Source organism: Camelus ferus, chromosome 6, assembly GCF_009834535.1.
Source record: "Camelus ferus isolate YT-003-E chromosome 6, BCGSAC_Cfer_1.0, whole genome shotgun sequence".
In the NCBI taxonomy this organism is placed as follows: domain Eukaryota; kingdom Metazoa; phylum Chordata; class Mammalia; order Artiodactyla; family Camelidae; genus Camelus; species Camelus ferus.
This window is the reverse complement of record NC_045701.1, coordinates 16,375,020-16,402,491: the sequence shown is the minus strand read 5'-3', so window position 1 is coordinate 16,402,491 and position 27,472 is coordinate 16,375,020. Positions and strand designations below refer to the sequence as shown.

General features: G+C 33.4%; 1 protein-coding gene across 2 annotated transcripts; it reads right to left on the bottom strand.

Annotated features, from left to right (window-relative positions):
* Positions 1–8: 8 nt before the first annotated feature.
* COPS2 (COP9 signalosome subunit 2) lies at positions 9–27,414 on the bottom strand. 2 transcript variants are annotated; one of them, XM_006192323.2, is made up of 13 exons: positions 27,269–27,414; positions 15,646–15,759; positions 14,915–14,992; positions 12,498–12,623; positions 10,299–10,409; positions 10,098–10,175; positions 8,394–8,568; positions 7,720–7,898; positions 7,551–7,603; positions 4,764–4,861; positions 3,321–3,403; positions 2,752–2,810; positions 9–2,114 (listed from the first exon to the last, which is right to left on the bottom strand). In XM_006192323.2, exons 1-13 carry the CDS (start codon positions 27,320–27,322, stop codon positions 1,970–1,972), a joined length of 1,353 nt encoding a protein of 450 aa, XP_006192385.1. In that variant the 5' UTR covers positions 27,323–27,414; the 3' UTR covers positions 9–1,969. The 2 variants fall into 2 exon arrangements, with proteins under 2 accessions (XP_006192385.1, XP_006192386.1); XM_006192324.2 differs by having other exon boundaries at positions 10,299–10,388.
* Between the last annotated feature and the right edge of the window lie 58 nt (positions 27,415–27,472).

Genomic DNA, 27,472 nt, shown 5'->3' with positions numbered 1-27,472 from the left:
TATTTGAATACAGGCACAGAAACTTGTCATTTTTATTTGGGTAACACAGGGTCTCTAAATTATATTGAAAAATAAGTCCTAATTATTATCACTCCTGTAAAAAAAATTTGCACATTTTCCACAAATGATTTATGTAAAAGAGAAGAAAATACACATAATTTTATAATATCTTAAACTTTTTTTATTCCCTACCAGACATTAATTTTGTCTTTCATTTTCTTTGTTTTCTACAATTTCCAAGGTGCACCTGTATTTAATACTGCTTTAATCTGCTAAAGACATTAACTGATTGCTCTCCTAAATCTAAGGATTATATAGTTTTAGTATAAATATATATCACATATTTTCGTAAAATTTTGACAAAACCGAATAAGCATGCCTTGTTTTAAGTCCATGCTCCTTCCACTGTTTATAAAATCTGATTTAATGATCAAAAATTCTTGGTTGTCATTCTTCAGTTACAACAGTCTTTCTTCTGAACTGCCACTCATTTCTTTTTACATAATAACAAGCAATAGAAAAACCAAAGAAATCATCTTAATCTTAGTTCTTCCTTTTGACACTATAAAATAATGTGAACTTTGTTTTTTTTTAAATGAAACAAATACATCCAAATGTATTCAATACATTCAAATGAGCTGTGTCTCCTTTAAGGTAGTCACCTTGGAAGGCCACAGTTCATTTTCCTAACTATTCTACCACTGCTCAAAATATCTTTAAAACTCTTTTGGGATTGCCTTCAAAGCCAGTTGCATACTTCCTACCATTATCTCAAAGATAGATTTAATTTTAATTTTTGGAAATAGTCAAGAGTCACTTGGTGCCAAATAATGGTAACCATAAAACAATTAAGCTGCGTAATAATACTTTTTAAAAAAACAGTACGTAATCATAAAGTTCATAGTGTCACTTAAATTAGCTTTGAATGCAATTCTAAAAGAACAAAACCCAAGAGGCTTTGAGCAATGGCAGACTGCTGGAATGAGGAAACAATTTTCCAGCATGATCACTAAGCAGGGTAACATTCATTTAGCTGTCTATGTTCTGGCATACCTGTTTAAAGTGAACATTCTGAGAATTAGAATTTATTCTTTTAAAAAGGAATATCATTCTTTAAAAAAAAAAGAATTTTATTCCTTTAAAACATCACCGTCAAAGCTAAGTACTATGCAAGTGTTTTGTTAGAAACTAATTCTCCTTACTTTATCAATAAAGACTACTTTTAAAAACTTGAAAGCAAACACCAACTTATTTGCTCCCAAGCTTTTTAAAATCATTAACTGAAGATAAATTCGAAATTTCTAAGGTACTAAAAAAGAAAACAAAAACCCCAAATGTAATAAAAACACATCAAGAACCAAACTACAATTTCTGAGCTGCACTGTTTATTTTGCTGCTTGAAACCTAAGTGACAGTATGCCACTATAATTATGGGGTTTCATCTAAACCTTTACTACACTGCAGGTACAGAAATATACGGACACATTTTTGGAGAATTGACATTTTGCAAAATGCAGCAAACATTTTAATTTATACATGAGAAAAGGAAGTGTTCAAAAGGGTATGCATTTCAAGTTATTGCAGGTTATTTGTGAGAGAATTTCTGCAGGTAAAACATGTTTAAATTTAACCAACAGTAGCGTGTCAGTGTATTTAAAATCATGACAAAAATCTTCTCTCTGGTCATGTTGCCCATGACAAATTACTATGATGTTGTATGTTTTAGGGCAAGATGTCAATACAGCATAAATCCCATGGCATTTTGGTTTTCTTCTGGAGATTAAAGCTGTTTTTCTTGGGATAAATGCAGCAGCAAAACACAAACCAGTTGATCAAAAAAAGCACTTCTGCCATACTCCAATAATTTTCAGGACACATCAACCGACAGTAGTTTTGCCATTCCCAGTTCTTTTAAGGATTACATCTCTGCTCTGTTGCCTTAAGTACGTCTGTAAAAGCTTGTTCTCTGTTAAGCCAGTTTACTGACTACAGCCTGGTTGAGAGAATTTAGTTGGTTGGTCCATTTATCTAGTGCAGTATATCGGGCACCACCCCTCTTCTGATGATCCAATTCAAGGAGTTGGTTGACTTGATCAATTCGGCCATGAATAGTGCTGGAAATAAATAAGAGACATGTCTACAAACCATTTCACTAAGCATATCTTCTGGACTTCATAAAATGAATATTCACAATATAAATGAATGCAAAAGAAAAAACTCCTTCCTATACTAAATGGCTGAGTTCAGCATTAATTATAACCTTCATTACCTTATGCAAACTTTAGACATAAACCATATTTCAGCTACCTTTCATCAATTTCACTGGAAGAACCAACAGGCATATACTTACCCATTCAATCAAGAGCAAATGTAATTTGTGAAGCTTTAAAAAGCAGGAAAAAAAAAGAAAAAAAAAAAAGAAAAATACAATTTCCAAACTACTATATACCATACCTCGTATCTTAAAAACAAAAAAATACTATTCATTAAATAATTCTCTAGCTGTATATGGGTCACATACTGAGTCAGAAACCTTTTGAAAATTCATTTAGAACTTTTTCAGAGATCATGCGCTTAATATGATCATTCATTTATAAAAAGACATCACACACATATACCTCTTAATAGAACACCATAATCAAAGAGGACCCTTTTTTGTGAAAAATCAAGAATTCAACTGCTACCTTTGTCATCATTATTCAAACTTTTTGGTCCTAAACATTTTGTGGTAAAAAATAGCCAAGTACTTACTTATCCAATATGCACTGCACCAGCAAGCTCTCCACATCAGCTACATCTATGTTTAACTCCTAAGACAAAAGACTCATTATAATTCTAATTAACTTTTTAAAAAGACTTCATGATTTTATATAAATAATTATTCTGATTTTAAATTCATTTCTACCACTTAAAAGGGAAAATTTAAAAGAAATTTCATTATCACTTCAAAATATTTCTGAGAACACAGGTGTGACAAAATTTAACTTTATTTTTAAAACATATTCCTACCATAATCTGATTGTGGTTGAGGTTAACCTTACATCAGCTACATTATTTTAGCCACTCCTTTTTCTACAATTTTCTCTGAGGGTGAACGAATCTTTAAAACAAAATTAATGATTCCTTACTTCTCTTTTCTTTTAATTCAATATATCCCAAGAAAACAGAAAAACTCACATTAAAAGTAAAAACCTTGAATCAGGCTGTATTTTAAAAATGTAATATAAAACATCACCAAGAATCATTCTTTTAAATAGAAGATAGGTAGACTGAATTTTTAACAACAAATTATAAATATTAAAATCCATGAATATACATACCTTAGAAATAAAAGGAATATGTATTCTTGTGTAAGGCTTAATTAATTTTATGAGCACTTGTGTTCTGATGTTTCGCAAAAGCTCTGAAAGAAAAGATAAAAGTTAAAATAACACTTGTATTTAATAGTTTGTACAACTTTATGAACCACGATGTACTTCTAAATCATATTAATTAACTATATCATTTATCGTCTCAAAATATATCTTTCTGTCTGGCAAGGCCATAGGTATCTGGTTATAAAAACTTTTGGGTTCAACAGATGCACAGTATGATTGGAGGTTGCCTTTCCCATAATTTTTTTTTGTTCCCACCTCCCTGATTTTGCTCATGTTGTGACATTACCTAAAATATTCCCTTGCCTTCTTAATAATACTTCACTGCTCATTATTTCCTCTACAGTTAACATCTTTCAAGCTTTAATTTATACCAGCCAAATTCTTTACTTTATGTTCTCTCAAAACCTAGAGTACTACAGTTTATACCATGGTTTTACAATTTTCCCCAGTTTCTTTATGTACAAGTGACTTAAAAAAAAAAAAAAAAAAGGATAGGAATTCACGCACAAGGCTTCTACATTTTTCTATACCCACAAAGTACATTATCAGTGTAAGTTCAAATAAGAACTTTTAAAATGTCTGTTGAATAAAACAGAAAGAAAGGAGAGGAAAAAAGAACATTATTTCCAAAGTATTCTTCAGATTTTCTTAATGCACCTGGATTTTAAGTACTTGAATGAGTTGTTCCAAATGGTTATAAAAAACCCTCAAACAGCTCCCGAACAGGTGGGAACATTGGAGGTTTAAGAGGGATGATTTTTGTCTTTGTTAATCAGAACTTACTAAAATCTCATACGCTTGTTGGTACAATGTTAGCCTAACTTTTCAAAGTAGAGCATCTTAATAGCATTTTCTGTAGCAGGCTGTTTTCAAAGCTTTTACTCTCAAAAATAAATCCCCCAAGGGGGGAGAGTATAGCTCAGTGGTAGGGTGTATGTCTAACGTGAGTAAGGTCCTGGGTTCAGTCCCCAGTATCTCCATTAAAAAAAACAAAACAAAAAAACCCCTCTGATTATCTCCCTCAACAACAACAACAACAACAACAACAACAACAAGCTTAAAAAAAAAATTCCCAATATTAAGTCTGAATCTAAACATCAAAAATAAACATATAATAATATCTAAATTAGAATAAAAAGGTAAAAAGAACAGCTACCTTAAATGAAATGAATGTCACATAAAAGCTTGATTATACTAATAACATGAAATAGACTAAAGATTTCTTTAAAACAGCTTTATAATTTAGAGAAATATCTTACATTTAGAAACATTTCTATACTGGGCAATAAACAAGAAAAACAGCTTAATTCCATGCAGCTCCATTAACAAGTGCTGTTTGACAACGGCGAAGAAAGTAACAGAATTCAGTTAGCAGAAAGAATGTACCTTCAATGTGTTCCCTTATGAAAGGATCATCCATGATGTTGCTGTGATTTGTTTTTAGAATCTTTTCAAATTCAGTGATGTCATTATTCTGATAGGCACTAAGAGAAAAAGAAAAGCATAAATTTTATCAAACACGAAGAAGTCATATATTAAATCAGATAATCCAAAGAGCCTGTTTCTCAGTTTTTATATGCAAAAATCTAAATTATAGTTTCTGTCATGGAAATCAGAATTAAACACACATGCGTCCTTCTGAAAATAAAATGAATTTCCTTTTTAATACTTTTGGTTTTATAAAGATTAAATAAATCTTCTGGAGTTATATTTTTATACATAGTTAATTAAAATCTCAAAATCTTAGTATTGTTAAGAATTGACAATAGTTTAATAACTGTTTAATGCTTGATATTTTCAAGTTAAATTGTGCATTTCATCCCTAAGAAACCAGGTTTTCATGCATACTACCGTATGGAGGAGTTTGGATGTAAGACAGTATAGTATATCCTCTCTGAAGGTTATTCACAAATGCAACTTCCTAATTTTTATCTTCTAGAAAGGTACCAGCAACTGCCAAGATTTCTTAAAGGGAACATCTCATTCTCAAGTCTCTCTAGCCCTAAAATTCCACTGCCACACAGCAGACACACAGATGGCAGATAATTAGTGCCAAATGAGAGACACACACAAAGTAGAGAGTGATGGACATTGCTGCAGAAGGCCAAAGGCTGATTCATGTTCATGATTCTCTGAGGTGTCTGCTACCTACTCTTGAAGGCACTATGGGGGTTGCTAAAGGTGCTGAGAAGGAAGAGGCCAACCTTCTGGACATGGCACCACTGTCTGCTTTATATGTAAGACATATCATCAGCCATTCTGCACGCCCTCTGCTGTGCTTCCATCTGTTGGTTCGCAATGTAACTTCATGTTAGGGGCAGGTGATTCAAGTGCTTCAACAGGAATTATTTTCCTCTAGTCTGCTGGCAACTGACTAGGAAGATAAAATTAGGAAGTATTACTTTTCTTACCTACCCAAAATATATTATTGTAATATACTATAGGAGGATATATTCAAGTAGTGAAACACTTGTACACATGTATGTTTTAACCAAGAGACATTCTTCCACTATTTAAGTGGCTTAAAAACAATCTTACATAAAAGATGGGATACCGCGGTCCACTTGTTTGGATCAAAATTTACCTATAAATAAGTTTCCAAATTCCAATACAGAGGATTCACTGGAGTAAATAGTAACATATAGTAAATATACAAATATAGCTATTAATTTTTAAAGGTCTAATAAATCAGTCCTTTAATCCATTTAATGCATTTAACTAATTTATCTTGAACAAAGTATTAATGTCTAGGACAAAACCTTCCCTCAATATTTCTTTAAGAGGTTTTAAAGTTAAATTGTTGCTTAGCAATTTCATTTAATAAACAATTTTTAAATGCAGTATGAAGTTAATCTCTAACCAAATCATGTCTTAGTTAATGTGGCCAAATAGAGATAGAATAAACTGTCTGAAATAAAGATGGAGAAATCTTTCTTTTCTGCAGTCCCCTTAAAATAAAATCATTCTTATTTTTTAGTTTTGTTTTTGCAGTCCCCTTAAAATAAAATCATTTTTATTTTTTACAGTTAAAATTAGAGTTTCAAATAGCCTAGTAACTTATAGAAGTCACAAACAAAACAAAGTAAATGACATTTTACACAGAAGCTTAAACATACCATAAAATGAGCTATTTTTTCCAAGTATATAAAATTCATATGTAGATGACTCATAATTTATAGCCTAACAATACTCTTTTAAATTAAAAACAGACTATTAAGAGAATGTCTAGTCATCTAAATTATCTACATATATCTTAAAAAAACACAAAAATCAAAGAAGAAAACCCTGCCCATGCCCGAAATGACATTCTTCCTGTCTTGGCAATCTCAGCTGTACAATTTAAAACAATGGACTTGAAACCTTTTTCTACAAAGAAAGCCTTTAAAGCCTAAGCTCCATTTATTCCCTGGTCCAGAGGAAAATTTTTCTTGCTCATTGATTTCTTTTACAAAAAAGAGCCTTCTTTTTTATCTAGGCTTTTTGCTTGGTTTTATCTTCTTTAATTTTGTTTAGTATTAATTGATCATGGTAGGTTTTTGGTGGCTAACCATCATTGGTTGTATCTTCCTTCATAGAAGCCAACAATAAATCTGGGTTTCTTACTCATATGATCCCTCTGCTGCTCAATGCAGAAAATTAGCTGAGGTAAATTTATTTAAAATGAAATTGTCTTACTGAAAATTCTTTTTTTTTTTTTTGCCGGGAGGACGTAATTAGATTTTTGTATTTTTAAATTTTTTTAATGGAGGTACTGGGGATTGAACTCAGAACCTCACGCATGCTAGGCACTCGCTCTACCACCAAGCTATACTCTCCCCTCTGAAAATTCTTGACTTACATGAATCAATTCAAAATTTCATTTTGGATTAAGACAGGTAGGAACTGTAACATTGTGAAATTGTTTTAAAACCTCTATAGTTTTCTACTGAAAAACAGTGTGTGCACCCATGTGTGAAAACACACAAACACGGATTGAATATTTATAAAATCTTGTGACTAACAGAAACAGTATATTAATGATTTCAAAAATTTCACAAATTTTGGTATACTTCAAGGCAAAATACAAAAGAGCAAAGGCTGAGTATTAACTGACTTCTGAAAACTTCTCTCCTCTCATTCCCCTTCATTCACTGCTTTAAGGAAATTTACCTTAACTGAAATATAAAATCTTACCTTACTAAATTTGTCATTGCTAGAATTTCTGGATCATTTTTGTAAGGTTTGGCCTAAACATAGTTTAAAGAAAGAAGAAGAATTAATTACGTATACATACAAAGAAAGAATAATATTTATTTACATACGAGATAGATGACAGAAATGTATAATCAGAGCACACACATACCTCCTGTGAATCAAATGGATTTATTCCCGATTTCATTAGCATATTTGCTAAGACCAAATATTTTAAGCAAGTGGTTCGTCTTGGACTTCCTGATTCATCATAATTCTTGAAGGCTTCAAAAAAATCAGTGTGTGCCTTTTCAAATTCGCCTTCTCTCAAGTGCATTTTACCACCACATTCTGTAAAGAATTAAAATAGGAGAAAAGATGACTTTTTTAGTTTTGTAGTAACATGATTGACCACTTTATAAAAATCAAATGAAAACTATTCCAGTGGCTTCCAATCTTTTAATTCTATAACCTAACTGTACTAGCCCCTCAAGTGTGTAAAGGGCACATGCTTTAATATTAAAAAGCAAGCTCTTCATTAAACATCAGCCAAACAAGCATTTGCAAATCTTTATTCTCAGTTGAAGAAGAAAGTAATTTTATACATATCATTACAATTCAAGAATAGAACTTCTGATGGTGAATTTTCTGTTAATATCTTTACTGATATAAACTTAACACACAAAAAAAAGTCATCCTAACTTTTAAGACTATATAATTTCACTGATTTCACTACTTTGTCATTTATTTTCACCAAAACAGAAACCTTCAGAGTCATTCAGTCGTATGCAAGGACACCTTGATATTTTCCCATGACACTGCCCACCCTCTCCAAACCAAACTTGCCTCTGATGACTCCCATGATCAGTGGATGAGGGATGGCAGACTTGATGTGAAGTGACTGTTCGTACAGTGCTTTAAGTTTTTTGTTATTTTTCTGTGCTGTGTACATTTGAATTTCCAAAGCATATATTTCTAATAACTGTGTACCTTTTTTCAGGTCATCCTCTCCATCATCAGTCTAGGAAAGGAAATAATGAACAGTTATTTAGGTACTGAGTTAGAATTCAGAGCCAACCTAGTGATTTTTATTTGTGTTAGCCTGAGAACCTCTGTGGAAAAATGCACTACAAATTTCATTTGGGATCTAGATTATTAAGAACATGACCTTTCATGGTCAAAAAGGAACCCACACATCCTCTACACTTTCTAGTTATTCAACAAGGAAAAAGTGGCCAGAGGTAGTTTTTCAATGTAAAGGTGGTAATATTTGTGGTCAACTTTGAAAGATGACCAAGAGCCCACGAAAACAGAATATGGTTAACAGTCAGATAATTATAAACATCAAGAACTGACATATACAAAGCCAAAATTTATTGTTCGGTCTTCTAACTTAAAACTTGTTTAGTTATTCACAAATGAGTCACAACCAGAGAAAAAATACTATATGCAAGACAATCTGCACATCCAGATTATTATGCATCTCTGCTATAATGCTATTTACAATCCAGACAGCATTTTCCTTTTGTTCTGAAATAAACCGAGCAAAAACTTCTCCAGAGGACTTTTTCACATTCTGTATGTTTACACTGAAAGACTCTCTTCCATTCAGAAATGGGTTCTCTATCCTTTCCATTTCATGTGGAACTGAACACACAGCTGTTTATATATCAGGTTAGGCTTTCCTTAAGAATGTGTAGATAAGAAACAATTCATAAATGACTGATATGCTTTATAAAGCAAAACTAATATAAAATACAAATATTTTCTATTTTTAAAAACTAAAAAAAAAGTAAAACTATTAAATGAAAATATGTGGTTATTTAGAACACTTTCCCGATCAACTTTTCCTCCATTCACAGAAACAACATATAAAATTATTTTAATTATACATTGCATAGAAAGAGCTTAAACATACTTTAAAACAGTATTTCTACACAATATATAACTAGTATCAAATAACTTATTGATCAAGACAAAAAAGGAAACATAAAATTATAGCTCACATTTAGAAAGTTATAGAGGTACACTGTTCAGACCATGTAGCTGTACAATTTAAATTCAATTAGATAAAAAACTAGTACCCTCATTGTACTAGCCACATTTCAAGTGCTTGATGACATGTAGCTGATGCTACCATGCTGGAGAGCACAGATACATAATGTTTCTAGCATCATATGAAGTCCTACTGGACAGTGTTGTTATAGAGGACTTATACATGAAAAGCAGAAAATATGGTATATTTAGGACATGTCTACAATCTCCTTTCCAATTTTCATAGGGTGCAAAACTAAACATGAAATGCTTATTCTTAGTACTAATGACCGCTCTGTTCCTTTAATGATACCTGTGCCTTATTCTACACTAAGGACTGAAATAAGGATTAAAAGAGGAAGAAACATAAGAAACATAGAAAAAATTAGCTTTTTGGTAACTTATTTCCCAAATTTTACTTTTGGGATGATGCTTGAACAAAAACATCCCTAAGTAATGATTCAAATATAATTTTATTTTCTGAAAAAATATTAAGAACAAATAAAGGAATGCTACCTGGCAAGACTGATGTAACTGGCGTAAAATTTTTTGAAGCTTTCCATATTCCTCTCGTTCTAAGTATAATTTCCCCAGCTGTAAAAAAAAAAAATTAAACTTATTAAAATCAAAAGATTTCAACAGGAGCATCTTTAGGAGAGTTTATCAAGGATATCCGCCCACTTTTCAAAAGAAAAAAAGAGTAATTGCAATTGTTACCTTTGTGTTTGTCTTAAACCACAGTCTGTCATTCTTAGCATCTTTCAAAGCTTCCAGTGTTGTTTCATAGAATTCCTGCAGTAAATCCATCTGACATAAAAAATCAGAATTCTATAATTGTAAACAGCAAATTTGTACCTGTTAATAAAGTTAATTTGAGCAAACTAAAAGTGCATCTTTGAACTTTAATATACATAAGATACACTACCTGTATCTTATTGAATGTCTGTGACAGTCCACAAAATTAACAAAATCTTAGCAAAGTACAGACCAAATTTATAAAAAGTGCCAAGACATTTTTATGCGATTAAAAAAAATTAAAACCCAGAAAATGTCTAATGCTCTAATAGCACAGGTTTGTCCCTTCCAATCTAGTAACTCATTCTATATTAAGAGAAGTAAACGACATGCACATAGAACTAGATGTACTGTTATTAAGAGGGTATATCTTATTCACTCAACTCTTAATTGGTACCTACTATGTAGCAAACACTAAGCAAGTTGCTAAAGAAACAAAGAAAAAGCCTCTTCCCTCAAAAATTCTTCTGTAAATGTGACTAATCAATTAAATGCACTACAAGCTTTTAAGTTACTGGCAAACTGTTGGAGTTGAGTGAAGGGAAAAGTCTAGCACAATTTTAGCTGTGTCTAACACCATCAGCTCACCCATCTGAGTGTGCTTTTTATGGAAATTGCTATTTGTTTTGCATTATAAGCTCCCCTGTCCCCCTCTCCCTACTTCTGGATTTGCCTTTGTTTGAATACCTGATTCTCTAGGTCTTTACTTAACAGGATTAAGAGGTAAGAGGGCCATGAGAACAGGAAGCTTGTTATTTTCAGAAAAGGCTGCCTATTTATTCCTAACTGCCGATGGCACAGTGAGTAAGTCAAGTGCTGCCCAGCCAACATCTATACTTACTTTTGAAAGACAAAAAGCTTACATATAATAGCAAGAAGCATCACACAATCTTAAAGTTTCAAAATTAATTTCCCCCTGACCAACATCTATAACATTTATAAATAATGGACAAAAAAATGTTTGATGACACATGTTTGTAAAACCCAGAAAACATTTTCCACTTAAGAAAAGCCCCCTGGTAAGAACTCTGGGATTAGTACTATTAAGTGCTAATGTTCTAACAAATAAGTTTATCTTCCTCTATTTCCATTACATATATCTTAGCTATAAAGAGTAAAAACAAACTGCCTCAAAAAAAAAATGACATCTAGTAGAAAAGACAGAACAAAAGAGGCTCATTCTGAGATGAACATTTTTAAATTTTGAGTACAAAAAGTACCAAGTGTTCCAAGAAATGCTAAACGATATAGAAAATACTTTTTGTGCTCAAATATAGTGTAAGAAAGCGGAAACTTAGAACTATGTTAAAAAGAATATGAACAAACAATCCAATTAAAAATTATCTTAGCAATAAAATCATCACTGCTTTTCCTAAAAACTAGAATAATGGAAGTACTATCATTCCCCATTGCCCACTGTAGTTTCTTCATCATCAGCACTTCCTTTCATCAGCCATCATCCACCTACTCTTTGGAAAAGCATTTATTGAACACTTAATGAGTAATGCCAATTACTAACTGATATGAGTACAGGTTCTCCTCCCAAGGCTCTTTAATCAAATCCACACAAATCATCTATGACTCACCTGTGAGTATTTACTAGCTCAGAATAGCTAGTTAAAGTGTTGATAGAGTTTATTAGAAGCAACTGTGATGGGAGTAACTGGATGGGAGTCTAATACAGGCTTGCAAAAGTTGTATGCAGACTGTGTTAGTATCTAAAGATATTTTTAAAGCAATTAAGCTGGGTTATTATAATATTATATAATTAGCACTGTAATCAAGAAAATAGTGAGGGGAAGGTATAGCTCAGTGACAGAGTGTATGTTTAGCGTGCACCCAAGTCCTGGGTTCAATCCCCAGTACCTCCATTAAAAATTTAAAAATAAAAAAAATAAAAAAAAAAAACAAAAACAAAAAAAACAAACAAACCAAATTACCTCCCCACTCTTCCCCCAAAAGAAAATGGTATACATTATTTTAAAAGCACACTAAAAATAAAAACTAGCCTAACTGCGTAAATAGAAACTCTATAGGCCTTAAAAAAAAAAAAAAGAACAAAGTCTTAGTATAAAGAATAAACACACTGCTAAGTACCAAGAGGAAAAAACAGAATCTAACCTGTTTAGAAGTGGAGATATAATCAAGAATAGAATTAATGGATTTTTCAGAATAATTTCTTGTGACCGCACTCCGAATGTAGGTCAATAGTTGTTTATATCTGTTCATCATTTCTGGAAAGTTTGTCTGTGAGGGGGAAAAAAAACACATTACTAGGTACACTATTTATGTATTAAGATTTGTACATATGATTAAGATTATAGTACCTATTACTACCTAATAGAAAAATAATAGTTTTTCAATAATAGATAAACTATATATGACAGAAACACTATAGATGTTTTAGTTTAAATTTGAAATTACTATATTACTTAGATATATGAACCAAATTTATGGAGTTAGCCTCTGAAAAAGTACAACTTACAGATTTTTCAAATTTCAGGTATTGTTCCTCACTTCACACAAATGCATTTATTTAAATCATAAAAACGAATAAAATATTCATAGATCCAAAGATAGAAAATAAGTCCAACTTTTCAAATATTCTCTCCTGAAAATTTACCCCTATATCAGGAAGCTGTCTAACGACAGTTACGTGTTTCTTTTCTCCATATTATTGGCAGGCTCTTATATTAAAATGTGAAGTGAAAGAATCTCTTCAAGGCCAAGTACTCATCACACTATCCAGAGAAGTCCTCCCACCTAAGGCTCTACTTCACAGTAGACTTAACTGCTACTGCTATTCCTTGCAGAACTATCTGCATTACTGTAGTTATTTCAGGAAATATGAAAGATCTGAGGAAATAAAGGACTAGCGAAATTTCCAGAACTTAAAAAATATTTTAGCAGAGGGTCTATCACCCCTTAAGCAAACCATGTAAGTCAACTTATGAGTCTAACCTTATAACCTGCATCCATAGTGCCCACGATCTCCAAGTGCTGTTAAACCCTTCTTTTACTGTGTTCTATTCTACTTTTATCATGGAGATGGAGCAATAACAGATATAATGCTTTGTATCTTGACTAACAGAACATGTGTATTTATTAGGGCAAAGAATAAATTAACGATAGTGTAATTTTTTTTGCTTATGACTATGTTCCGCCCTGGTATAGCATGAGGAACAAGAAAAGGAAACATAAGAAGACTCCCTGAAACCTTCTAAGCAAGAAGTGAATTACAAAAAAGAAAACAGTATTAGAGGTAGGTCAGAGAAAAATGGATAGAACAACGGGAAAAGCGTTAGCAATATATATTAAACTACTTTTGTTTCCAAGTATGCCAGGACCACGCTGGGGTAAGTAATAGGTAACATTCTCTTAGCCAGCTGCTAAAATCCAAGTGTCAGAACCTATCTCCTGGCAAAAGGGAAATCAGAAATATGACTGTTCCAACCTTGAGATTATATACTGATACTGAAATATGATTTTAGCAAAAAGTTAGTTTTAATACATTTCCGTTTCCTTATGCTATAATAACTTTAAAGCTAATTTAAAAAATAAATCATTTTACTGTAATTAAAGATTGAGGGATGATTATAGATAAATTGGGTCTATACGCAGTGGTGAACACACAGAGCAGTTGATATCAAACCCTTCCAACTTTTTACTGCCCAAAACCACTACACAGCAACATGAGCCCTACTCTGAATCCAGTTGAACACAAGGAGGGCAGGGATGGAAGCTGAAGTTACTCTGTAAACCACAACTTATTCAGAGATGCTACTAAAGCAAATACAAGAAAAGCAGGCAAAATAACACAAAATACAAATAATCCTTTCCCTTACTTGCTTACCATATTGGTTCAAGGTAAAATGAAAAAAACCAAACCTTACAAGTACCATACGCTTAAATGGTCTCAAAAATTAAACCACTGCTAATATGTTAGGGTAGCAGATTTTTATAGGGTCTCTTGGTATTATTTCAAATCACAGAAACTTAGGAGTTGAACACTGGGCCCTAACGTCACCATAATTATTCAATCAAAATCTCCATCCCTGAGATACCTGATACTTCCACAGCCCTCTAAATCATAAAATTTAAATGTATTCTGTAGATATATAAAGCCATCTGGATTTACCAATGGATTATTTGCGAAGAGAGAAGAGAGAGAGGAGCCATGAATAATTCTAAGGTTTTGGCCCTAATCAGTGGAAGAGAAACTCTTTGTAATAAAAAATAGTATTTCAAAACTCCTAAACAAACACCAATAGTTTGTAAAAAAGCCACTCTATTAGTAATGCAGCCAAATACTGTCCATATATCTAAAAGATAAGTTTTCTTAAGCAGAAAACTTTGTATCCTATGCAGAATTTTTAAAATTTAGCATTACTATAGTCACAAATGAAAAGTTAGGCTAAATATGGAAAAATATCAACAGAATTATCTTAGAGAAGTAGATATAATTGCAATTTTTTGCTATAAGGTTTTTAACTACAGAATTTCATTATCAGTTTAATTCTCCTAAAAACAAATCTTACCAACTTGAAGTTAATCTTAATCATTTGTTTCAGTGCTTTAAACCCCCATTCTCCTTTTTCACCTTCAAGTTCCAAAACCTTTAAAAAAAGAAGACAATTTTAATATAACTTAATAATGTTATGTTATTTTCTAATGACATCCAATGTCTAAGCTGTAAGTTAATTTTACATATGTATGAAAAACATTGCCCCAAGAACTCCATTTCTCAATGCTGTTTTAAAAAGGCTTAAAAAAAGAAACCAGTCTTAAAAAGTTTAAGGATAAGTGAGCTTATTTTGAAGTTCCTTCATCAAAAGATTAAATAAGAACTACTTCTTGATTATTATACAGTCAATAATCTGCTGGTAATAACCCAGAAGTCTATCGGTAGTAAAGAAATCACAATACTTAATAATGAAATTATACTTGTGCAATTTATCACCAAAAAAAGGAACACGATTGCAGGGATAATATCTATTGAACAGCATGTTAATTCTCTCCCTCCTAGAACCACACTAGCTTTACAGCACAACGGCCCTGTTCTATAGATAACTTGATTAGAAAAAAACAAAAGGATCGCCCTTTTGACACAGGCTAACTGACATTATGTTAACATATGCAAACTTACTTTACAGGATTATCACTAAGTATCCAAACATATTTCTGAGATAAAATCATTTGGAATTTACTTGATCTAAGACCTCACTTACAAAAGTAAACTAAGACACAATCAATGAGGAAAAACATGAACCTTTTGGAAACTGCTTAATGCTGCTTTTGGGTCATCTTCTTTTAATGCTTTGGAATTATAGTACTGATTTTCCAAATCCACATTTGGCTCAGAGTTACTATCTTCAGAGTATTCCTGTGTGTTAGAAAGAGATATTAAAATGAAAAAATGAAAAAAAAAAAAAAAAAGAAACCCACAGATTGTACTGTAAAATGTGAAAACTGTTAAGATAGAAAAACCGCACTCTTAACAAGCAAAATACGTTGGTAAAATTCCACTGATATTTAAACCATTATTTAAATAACAAAGGGAAAAAGCCAAAATCAAGTGGACAGTAGAACACAGGAGTCCCTCCTTAACTGCGGTTTTATTTTCTGTGGTTTCAGCTGCCTGCATCAACTGAGGCCTGGAAAATTCCAGAAATAAACAATTCATAGGTTTTAAATTGTGAGTCGTTCTGAAATCCTCACCATCTCTCTCTGTCCCACCCTGGTTGTGAATCTTCCCTTTGTCCAGCATATCCCACTAGCGAGTCAGGCTCAGTTATCAGATCTACTATTACCGTGTAGCAGTACTTGTGTTCAAGTCACCCTTAGTTAACCTGACAGTGGCCCCAAAGCTCAAGAGTAGTGATGCTGCCAATTCAGATACGCCCAAGAGAGGCCCTAAAGGGATTCCTTTAATGGAAAAGGTGTAAGTTCTCTACTTAATAAGGAAGGAAAAAAAATGTATGCTAAGGATGCTAAGATCTACAGTAAAAACAAACCTTCTATCCATGAAATTGTGAAGAAAAAAGAAATTCTTGCTAGTTCTGTTACATCTCAAACTGCAAAAATTATGGCTACAGTGTATAAAAAGTGCTCAGTTAAGATGGAAAAGGCATTAAATTTGTAGGTAGAGGACATGAACAGAAAACACATTCTGACTGACAGCAGGTTACATTAGAAAGCACTGAGCCTATATAAAGACTTCAGCAAGGAGTCTCCTGAAATGAGTGACACTAAGCCATTTACTGACAGTTAGGGATGGTTACAGATTCAGGAACAGATTTGGGCTGAAAAGATAAAAATTACCAGAGAGGCTATACCTGCCAATGAAGAAGTCATTGTCACATTTCTGGCAAAGTTGAAGTTGATTAAGGAGAGATCACATTCATATAATCTTTATGACAGTATATTGTTACCACTGTTCTATTTTATTATTAGTTATTGTTGTTAATTTATTACTGTGCCTAATTTATAAATTAAACTTAATCACAGGTATGTATGTATATAGCATATATAGGGCTTGGTACTGTCCTCGGTTTCAGGCAACCACTGGGGGTCTTGGAACTATTGTAGAATCATTTCTTCCTTTCAGATCAAAACTACAATTTCTACAGAATCAACACAAAAGCAAAATGCAAAGAAATAGTGGTTAATGACCTCCAATTCTGTACTGGTTAACCTTTTGCTAATTGTGGAGCCGAAGAAAAATCAATGTAAAAACTAATTATTATGTAAATGTTAATTATTCCTCTTTAATTCCATGATCTACCCCTTATGTCTTAATTTCAATATTCTAACATGGCCTAACTACCTAGGCTGGTAATCTATATATGGCAGAGTAGTCTATTGTTAAATATAACTAGATGTTAACAACAATATTTGCTTTATGTGCATTCCACATTACAACACAGCTGTTATTTTAACGTACTTTAACCAGTCATATAACAAATCAAGTAAAACAAAATGAATTTATATAGTTTTATGTGACTTTTCATCACAAATTCAGTTCCTAGTTATGAAACAATAAAGCAGAAAGAAAAATTGAAGTAAAACTACTACTTTGTGGAGCAGGGTAAGTTTAAAATAGTTCCAAGATATTCTATTTAACAATAAGGATTAAAAAATACATATGGATTAGTGTAATAAAAATTATTATTTTAGAAGGAGAGAAGATTATTTCCTTCAGCTAAAGTCATTACAAGGGCAAGTTTATGTCAAATTAGGATTAGTGCCTGGAAGTAAACATAAAAAGACAATAATAGTATTACAGAGCTATTTCTAAGTCCAAATACAGTTAAACGTTTTAGGAGATATTTATGAAAAATTCTGTATTGTCTCATAAAGACACATGAAAGCAAAAAGGTATATTGAGTGTTGTGTGAGAAAGCTCAAAAATATGTAAACACAGATGAGTTTTTCCAATGACCAGTAGATGGGCAGGGGGTGTTTGATGTTGGTATAAAACCAGTTTTATCTGACCTCAGTGGCTTTGTAATATGTGCCCTCTGCAGGGTATTTCCTTGTATTACGATACTTCGTGGGAAGTACTGCCACTCAGTCTCACAGACTTAACATCAGGAAATCAGTTATGTTCAACATATGAAAATTCTTTGGAACACTTCTCTTAGGGATGAGATCAAATTCCGAGTAGCGAGTGAATTTCATAATCACTTACTTCTTGATCCTGTAATTTAGGTTTGACTACAATAAACTGATCAAACTAAAAAAGCAATTAATAAAGAATAAACAAGCTAAATTAATTGATGAAATGATGTTGTGATAGTATGGTTTATGAGCTAGATTTTTGAAAGATAAATGGGAGTTTGCCTGATAGACAAAACGAGAAGGGAAAAGAGAACAGCAGACATGAGACAGTGTAACAAGGGGTCACTAAAGAACTGAAAGCAGTCATACTGCTGGAACATAAAAAGTCCTTAGTGGTTCTACTTTGAACATAAATCCCCAATCCATCCACTTTTCCCCTTCTCCTTTGCCAGAATAATCTTCATTAAATGTAAATTACCTTATTCCTCTTCTCAAAAGTGGTTTCCCATTGCTCTTCAAGTCAAGTTAAAAAATCATCAAAATTCGACTTGACTATGCACCCAGCTGTATCTCCTATCAAGTTCTCCCACAGTCACTTTGATGCAGACATCCTGGCCTTAACCTCACAAGTGGCTAAACTGTTTCCCACCTTTACATGACATTCCTTTCTCTTTCTACCTCTCTTCATCCCGTTAATCACTGTACATCATTACAGCTTACATGTCACCTTCACAGGGAAGACCTGGAGTAAAGAATCATAGCTATAAAATCTACTCTACACCTTTGGAAATCAGTTCTTCTTTAGTAACTATTCAATAACATACAGGAACAGCTTGCCAAACCAGAAAATGACTTTTCTGCAACTCAAATCTTCAGAGTGCAAACCTGAACTTGGAAGTAAAACTTTTTTAATCTATCACCAAATCTGAGAGTCTGGACTCTTACTCAAAGCCCACTTATTTTTGGTTTCTTAGCCCCTGACAGATTAGAAAAAAACTAGGCCAGGATATAAGAGGTAAGTAGAAACTGAGAGGTACACATGAGTAGGACATGGAGTTACCAAAAAGGGAGAAACCAAAAATAGTACTTTAGGAATTAAAAAGGTTAACTTCAATTACCTGGAAATAACTGAACTGTTTATAACACTGTTGAAGACAGGAAGCTTTACATTTCCTACCATATCTACATGCCTCCTGCAATACACGGCTGACTACTTGCAACTCCTGGGACCTGAATGGCTCCAGATCAAAGATATTTCCAAACTCAAGATGGTGTAACTCCCCTAAATCATGATTGAGATAAGACTTAACCCAGTCCTCATCATTTCGTGAATCTATTCTTTTAGTTTTCATATTACATGGGTTAAGAAATGAAATGCATAATATTTTTTGCATAACTGCAATTCAATTCTTAAAATGTTACTACTGAAATACATAAATATATGAGAACTGGCACAACTGATACGTTACTGATTGGCTTTTTTTTTTACATTGCATAAGCAATATTTTAATTTTTTTTAACTTTTTTTATTGAGTTATGGTCATTTTACAAAGTTGTGTCAAATTCCAGTGTAGAGCACAATTTTTCAGTTATACATGAACATACATATATTCATTGTCACATTGTTTTTCGCTGTGAGCTACCACAAGATCTTGTATATATTTCCCTGTGCTATACAGTATAATCTTGTTTATTTATTCTACATTTTGAAGTCCCAGTCTGTCCCTTCCCAGCCCCTTGATTGGCTTCTTATAATTAGGCAGTCCCTTGTTATGATCTGCATAACTATGTTCATATGGCTTAAACCAGCTTCTGTGACATCACTAATCTGTCATTTGCAGCTCAGTGAATCACACCATCAATATAAATTGTGCACTACAGCAAACTAATCTTCAGTTATTACACTGGCATAATTTATAAAATTGAAGATATTTAAAAAGAATTTAAAATAATTCTGTTGTTTAGATAGCTATTATTTATATTCAATGATAATGATCTTTAGTTAAACCAGTAATTAAATGTTGCTCAAACAAATGCAAATTAAGTCTTTCCCCACAAGCTATTCAGAGACAGGTATGCAAACACCAATACAACACAATAAAACCAGTAACAGAGACACATACTAGGTACAGGGGCAGCTCAGAAAAGGAGTACTCAACAACTCTTGAATGAGTTAGAGGAAGGCAAAGTTACCTGAACCAGGTCTGAAAGTATGAACAGAAGTTGCCAGGGAGGAGGAAAGGCACTGGAAACAAAACAACATGTGCAAAAGCATGGAAGCTTAAAATGGCACTGCATATTTGGAAGAACCATCAAGTTTGACTGAACTGAAGCACAGGATGCATGTAGAGTTGATGAGAGATAAACAGGTATCAGAGAGAGGAACAGGTCTATACAATCTAGCTAGGAGTTTAGATCAAATGGAGATCCACTAAAAGGTTTTATAGAGAAATAATGAGAATCGTGCTTTAAGAAGAACACTCCGGTAGCAATGAAATATCCTACTGGACACTCTTAAAACAGTCTGGCGAAGACTTGATGGAAGCCTGATTCTAAACAGTAGAACAGGGAGAAAAGGAAGAGGACAGAATAAATAAAGGTGATGTTAAGGATGTGAAATAAAAATGACACACCATATGGGCACAAGAAAGGGCAAAAAATCATCTCTAAGGACTACTGCTGACTTAGTTATACACAGTGTCTTTAGTCAAAATAGGGAATATAGGAAAAGGATTAAATAAATATTGATAACCTAAATTCCCTTATGTCAAATGAAAAGGAGACAGCTATAATTTATAAAAGCATGAATAAAATGGTCTTAGAAGAGAAACTGAAATTTTAACCAACGTATTAAGAATGCTTTTAAAAAACAAAGAATTTTAAGCAATATATGAAAAAAGAGGCAAGCACTAGAACACTGTTAAAGGGACTAAAAACAAACAAACAAACAAAAAACCTCACTAAAGTTCATAATAGTTCCAACCGCTTGTATAAGTCATGTCCTGACGTCTCCCCAAAGCAATTTGTTACCCATCCACGCTACCCAAATCTCTTCTCCCTTCCCCAAATATGTCACACACTTTAAAATCTCTGCTTTGGCATTAACTGTCCTCTCTGCTAGGGATTTTAAACAAACTTCCCTATCACAAACTTCCTACTTTTTTCCTATAACACTCCCCAGCCCTAACACTCCTGGGAAAAGTTTTCATCAAGGCTTACCTTGTGATTCTTTTTCCAACTCCTCTTAGCAAAATAAATTTTCTCCTTAGGCATGCTTCTATATGACATGCACGTCTCTAACATAGAGGCCTGTGTGTATGTTTTTCCCATCTCCCCTCACGTACCCTACCATGAGCATCTCAAAAGCAGGAAATTTGTTTTACTCATCTTGGTATCCCCAGAGCCTGGTATATTACAATATACTCAATAAGTGTTTGCTTAATTGAAATGAAAAGTGGGAAAATGTTCCAAAATAACAGAACACACAACAGGTAGGAGCAATTTTGACTCTGTTAGAAAATAGCCACTGCTGAAGAGTGTCAGTTCCATAGTTCATCCACTTATTCCTGTGTCTCTTAAGAACAGAGATCTTAAGAAATGTGCTCTAGGGAAGTAAGACTCACCATTAACAATGCTTCCCAAGTCTTGATCATGTCTAGACAGCTGTCCTAGATGCTGGGCATACAGCAGTAAAGGGTAAAGTCTCATGATTCTTAAGGACTAGATATAATCCAAATCTTAGGTGGCTATTTGTAGTTTAGCCATTCATAAAGTTACCCAAACTTTAAAAAATTTCACTTAAGCTAATAGGTCTTAATTTGTCTATGCTGTAAATAATAACATTATTTTATCTGTCCTAAACTATGAGTCTTCAAATTAAATTTTCAAAGAGACATCATAAAAGTCATCAGACTTGGGCTCTAGTTTTGACTCTCCAACTAACTTGTGTAAATTTAGGTAAATCACTCACATGGGATGCTTTAATTCCTCTATTGTCAATTATGGGGGTTGAATCCTACAGAAATCTCTAATTCTCACTGAGGTCCATGTGTTTATTTTGGAATATAGTATACAGGTACGAATTTACTCTATTGAATACACAGTTTACAGATTTCACATTAGGGGTGAAAAGCCTTAAATTTATCTTATTCTTAGCACGTAAGAGCTGTTTCCCATTATTTACCATATCCTTATCTTTAGTTATTCTTGTTTGAACCTCTCTAATTTCATTATACAGGGTACACTTATGAGGTAATGCAACAGGCCTTTTGGAAAATACACCAAAACTTGTATTCCAAACTAATATTTTTCTTTAAAGTTGTAACTTTAAGAGGTGGTAAATTATTTCAATTATACTGACATGGATTATTAAATAATGCTTTTGAAACTCTTAAGAGAAGTAACTTTATTAGTTAGATGTTTCTAACCTAAAACAGTATCATTCATTTTTAAAGTCCAACTTATTTATCCAACCTGACTCAATTTTTGACACCTACAAAAATGGAGAAAACCTGGCTACAGCTGAAGCTAAAAAAAAAAAAAAGGCTACATACTGTTTATAACAGCAAAAGAAAACAAGCCAAATTCTTAGCAATACAGTATGGTACATCAACAAAATCAATGCAGCTATAAAAAGAAATAAGTGAGCTCTCTGCATACTTGTATGGAATAATCTCTGAGATAAATTTAAAAACAAAGTGTAGAACAATATACATAACATGCTGTATCTTAGTTAAGAAAAAAGTGAGGGGGATAAAGTGTGTATTTGGTTACCCATGGGGAGGAATGGAACTGGGCAACAAAAATGAAAAGGAAATTTTATTTTAACATTTCATGTTTTGAACCATGTGCATGTGTATCTATTTTAAAAAGCTAGATGCTTCTGATTCTGAAGATAATTTTGTAAGAACTCTAAAAAATTTTGAGCAATGACAAAAATCACTGTTTGGTTTTCCAAGATCAAAGTAATATTTCTGTGCATCGTTTGTACCCTGTAATCTGCCCTCTTCCCCTCGGGAATGAAAGTAAGGTAGGTTCACTGTGAAAAGTTTGCAAGAAATAAACACATTTTAATTTCCCTGACACTTTTCATATTTTCCAGACATTTTTCTATATTTTTCCCACCCAGCAAAATAAACAAATTTTATTCCCACCCAATAAAATCATAATATGGATCATATATTTATAGTGGATCTGTGTTCACTACCTGCACAGCACTGATTGACTCCTCTTCTGGGTGAGGGTTTTCAATCATAGTGTTCCTCCCATAGAGGAGGGCAAGCAACCTATCCTCCCTCTCTACAGTAAGTGAATGGTTCAGTGAGGTGAGTCAATAAAAATTCTTCCTAGGGTTTCCCTGCTAGAGCTAGCAAGAGAGATCCTTTTGCGTTTGGGGTTATTAATACTAGGAACATACCACATCACATCTTGTGATATAATGTGAAGGCAATTAAGCCAATACAATGAGGAAAATAGCCCAAGAAGAGAGATGGAACAAAAAAAGACCCAGCATCATTATCTGAGCCATGAATCCAGCCATATTTACACTTCCTGGTGTTGTGAGCCAATACATGCTCTTTAAGCTAGTTTGACATGTATTCCTATCCCTTATATCCAAGAGTCCTGACTAATACAATTTATCAAGTTTTCCGTATCACTGAATATTCTTTAGAAGCACTTCTTAAAAAGCTGACATAATATTCCATCACATGGTTACATCATAATTTATTATAATAATACCTTATTAGTCTTAATAGTATTAGTATTCCCCTACTATTGATAATTTGCAGTTGTTTCTAATAATTTACAATTAAATGTCATGTTTCTTTTAAAAGTCCAACTGTATAATCAAATTTCATCTTTGTGAAGACTACATGCAGAATTTCAAATGTGCATACAACATAGAAAACAATGGCTGTGACCATAAAAAGTATATTATTTGAAAATCTATTCTTAAAGATCCCCAACATTTTGTTTGTCAAGCAGTAAGTGACTGAAACAACAGTCTCAGAATAAAAAAACCTATAACCTCCAAGCTCTTTATATGCACAATGAATGACTGGTGAGAGCTTTAATATTAAACACACAAATCCCTAAAGCTATTTTTTTTGGCCCTTGTCTTATATTAATCTACTACTTCTTTTTCAAATGAGAGCATATATTCTATTCACATCAATTCAAAAATCTTTAAAAAAAATAGAAGTTAGTGTTTTAATCGGCTAAACCATGCTTTAAGGTTCTTTGTAATATAAGAAACTGAAGTTCAAATCATCATTTGTCTGATCTTTTAAACGTGATAAATACAAGATTCTGTAAGATATCCTGCAGCTCAGACTCTTTTCTCTCCCTCTGAAAAGTAGACAAAAAAGAAGTAAATTTCTAGGGCATTAAAATGTCTATTAAGACAAGAATAACAATGCTAGTAAACATTCACTCACTAATCACAGCTATAAGCTTGACTCAGTGAATATAATGATGCTCACAGTTTTGTAATATATTTAACCAAGTAGAATTAGTCTACCTTTTCAACAATTTTTTCCCTTATAATACAATGTCCTACCTATAACAAGAACTGCTTAAAATAATTTTTGGTATGAAGTCAGTCTGTCTTAAATCCTTTCTAAAAAATTATTGTAAGTACTAATCAACTTCATGCTAGAATGTCTGAACTGTGGAATTACAATACAGATAACCATCATTAACTTAATGAATGGTACTACAGTTATTATTATTATTATTATGAACACCATTAGTATACAAATCTGTAAAATTAGCATTGTATTAAGACATTTACCAATACCATCTCCGACTTCTCCATTCACTGCTATCTAAATTCCTATGCTTAGAAAATGCCTGCTTTGCCTCTAATAAAAATCAAAAAGATCTCAGAAATAAGAGGTCAAGCATACTGATTTAATTTCACATTTGTTTCTTCTTCTTCTTCTTCTTTTTATTTTTGTAACAGTTTAGTTCTCTTTTCTTTTAGCTCTTAGGCACAAATCATTATTTACTTTTTTGGATAAAAATGATATAGTTTTAGAAACAGATTTTTACTTTTTCCTGTGGTATCCTAACTACCTATTTCTACTAGATTGGTCAACAACAAGTGATACAGAATACTAAAGTTTATCAACAGACAACTTACAGAAGATGCTGAATATCTGTAGTTTATCAGCAGACAACTTATAAAAGATGTTGAATATACCTCAATGGCTCTTGCTAACAACATTTTGACTAAAATGAGGTTATGGAAATTTTCTAAAAAATACTACATTTTTTAATTTAAAAAAATTTCCCTAAAGCAGTAATTCTGTTGACTCTTTAAGTCCTAAGAAACAATCAAACAAAACTCAAGCAAATAACTATTAAAAAAAGAAAAACCCAACTTCTCTTTTGGCAACATGCAAGCATGAAATGGCAATTAGCCCTCAATCTTTTTTTTTTTTTTTTAACAGAGAGTGGCTTAAGGAAATAACTAAGGAAGTAAAAAATAAATTAATATGATATCCATGTAAGAGAGATATGAGGGAAGGGAGGACTATTTAACAGAATGCTGGTGGGAAATCTTTAATTTAATTATATGGTAGTGTAAAATCTTACATTTTTTTGGTTAAAAAAAAAAAAGTTAAAACAACCACATGTTCAATTTTATATTTTCCATGTAGTGTAGGCCCTCAAAGGCTGGAGAAACACAGCCAAGTTAAATCATGTATGTTTAATTAAAATCCTTGCAAAAATGAACTGAGTACTTCATGGGACAGTAAGATTCTCACTGCCATTCCCACATTATATTCTCACTGATGATCTACAAGTTAATCATAGTGCTAATAAGTCATGTATTCAAAAAACTATGGCTTAGAAAATAGATAAGTACAAACATTTAGAAAACACAAACTAAAACTACATAGTTAAAAGAAACACTCCCATAGTTAAAAAATACCTGTAATATAAATAAACATGCAGTAAATAAAAAATGCACAAGGTATCACAAGTAACATATTCTTAATGAACTTAAGGCACTGCCTAAAACTGGTTGGTTTGCACAAACTAAAATGTAAGGCAGAAATTATAGTTATTAGCAAAACTCTACATTTACTTTAAAGAATTATCAAAACCCCTGCTATGCCTTTCAGGTAATAGCAAGTATTGCCCTCTCCCTTTTGCAAATGTGCCTTCTTTTAAAGTGGAAAGAATAATTGGAAATGACTATACGAAGATTTACACTAACTCAAACGATGTATTGGTATCTTGAGACTCTCTGGCACTTAAAATATAAGTTGAGTCAGACTTCCCTTCCTTAAGCATCTATTTCATAACTTAACGATAAAGCAGTATCACCAAAATATGCAAGAACCATGCACAAAAACGCCCCCCAAATAGAAAACAAAGCCAAGCTGACGCTAATTCTTGGTCCCTAGATAATTTTTCTTAGTTCCCACACAGAAAATTTTTCTAAATATCAACTTGAAATGTTGGTGCATTTTTAAAAAACATGTGAATCCGTTCATAAATTAAACCTTGAATCTTTAAAAATTACCATTCAGCTACATATATTCGTTTATTCCTACACTGTTGATATTTTCCCCTTTGAATACTGGGAAATTTCTAAGTCAAGAAAAAAGCCATTGGGTCAATCCTCGTACACCATGTCCCCCCCGCCTAAAACACCCAAACAAAAAGCAAAATATCCTCTCCGGTTTTTCTCTTTAAACAAAACAGGTAGTTGAACTACTTTTCTAAAGCCAGCTTTGCTCTCGATTCTCCACTGCACCTCTACCTTAAACCAAAACGGACCCTGCACAAGACTAATTAAGATGTTTCCAGGCGACTCACAAGTGGCGTTTCTCTGTCAGGCCTGGGAGTAGAAGCATCCCCCACCCCGCCCCAGTTTTCGGACCCTTCCTCCGGCATTTCGCACCCGCTCAGTTCAAGTGTGAAGAAGAGCTGAGAATGCTGGGCCCGAAAGGGCAGAGCCGGGGCCTAGACCGCTGCACGGTCCCCAAGGCAGCTCGCGCGGTAGGAAGGAGGGAAGAGGCACCAAGAAGCGGCCGCCGGAGGCCAGGGGTGTCCCTGTAAATGGAGGAGGCGCTCGGACTTGGAGCGCAAAGCTCCGGACCCCCTTCGCTGCCTCTTTACCATCCCCTCCCCCAAGCTGGAGAAGCAGGGCCCCGGCCCGGTGCGGGAAGGGGGAGGAGGTAAACTCGTCCTGTCACTGCACCGGGAGAGGCTGGAAGGAGCACATGTTCTACCGGGAGAGGCCGCGGCCACCCCTGCACCGGCCCCTAAAGCAAGAAACCACCTCCAACCCCAGAGTTCCGTCCCCTGCGCCTCACCAGGTCGTAGTCCTCCTCATCATCGCACATGAAATCATCCTCCATGTCAGACATCTTGGCTGGGAGGGGGGAGGGGGAGGAGAAATTGGAGACAACCTCCTCCCACAATCCTGCGCGGCTCAGAGGCGTCACTCCCAGCTTCTCCTCGCCTTCCCGTCGCTCTTAGGGGAGCACAATGTTTCCTCCCGGAACAAATGTGCTCGA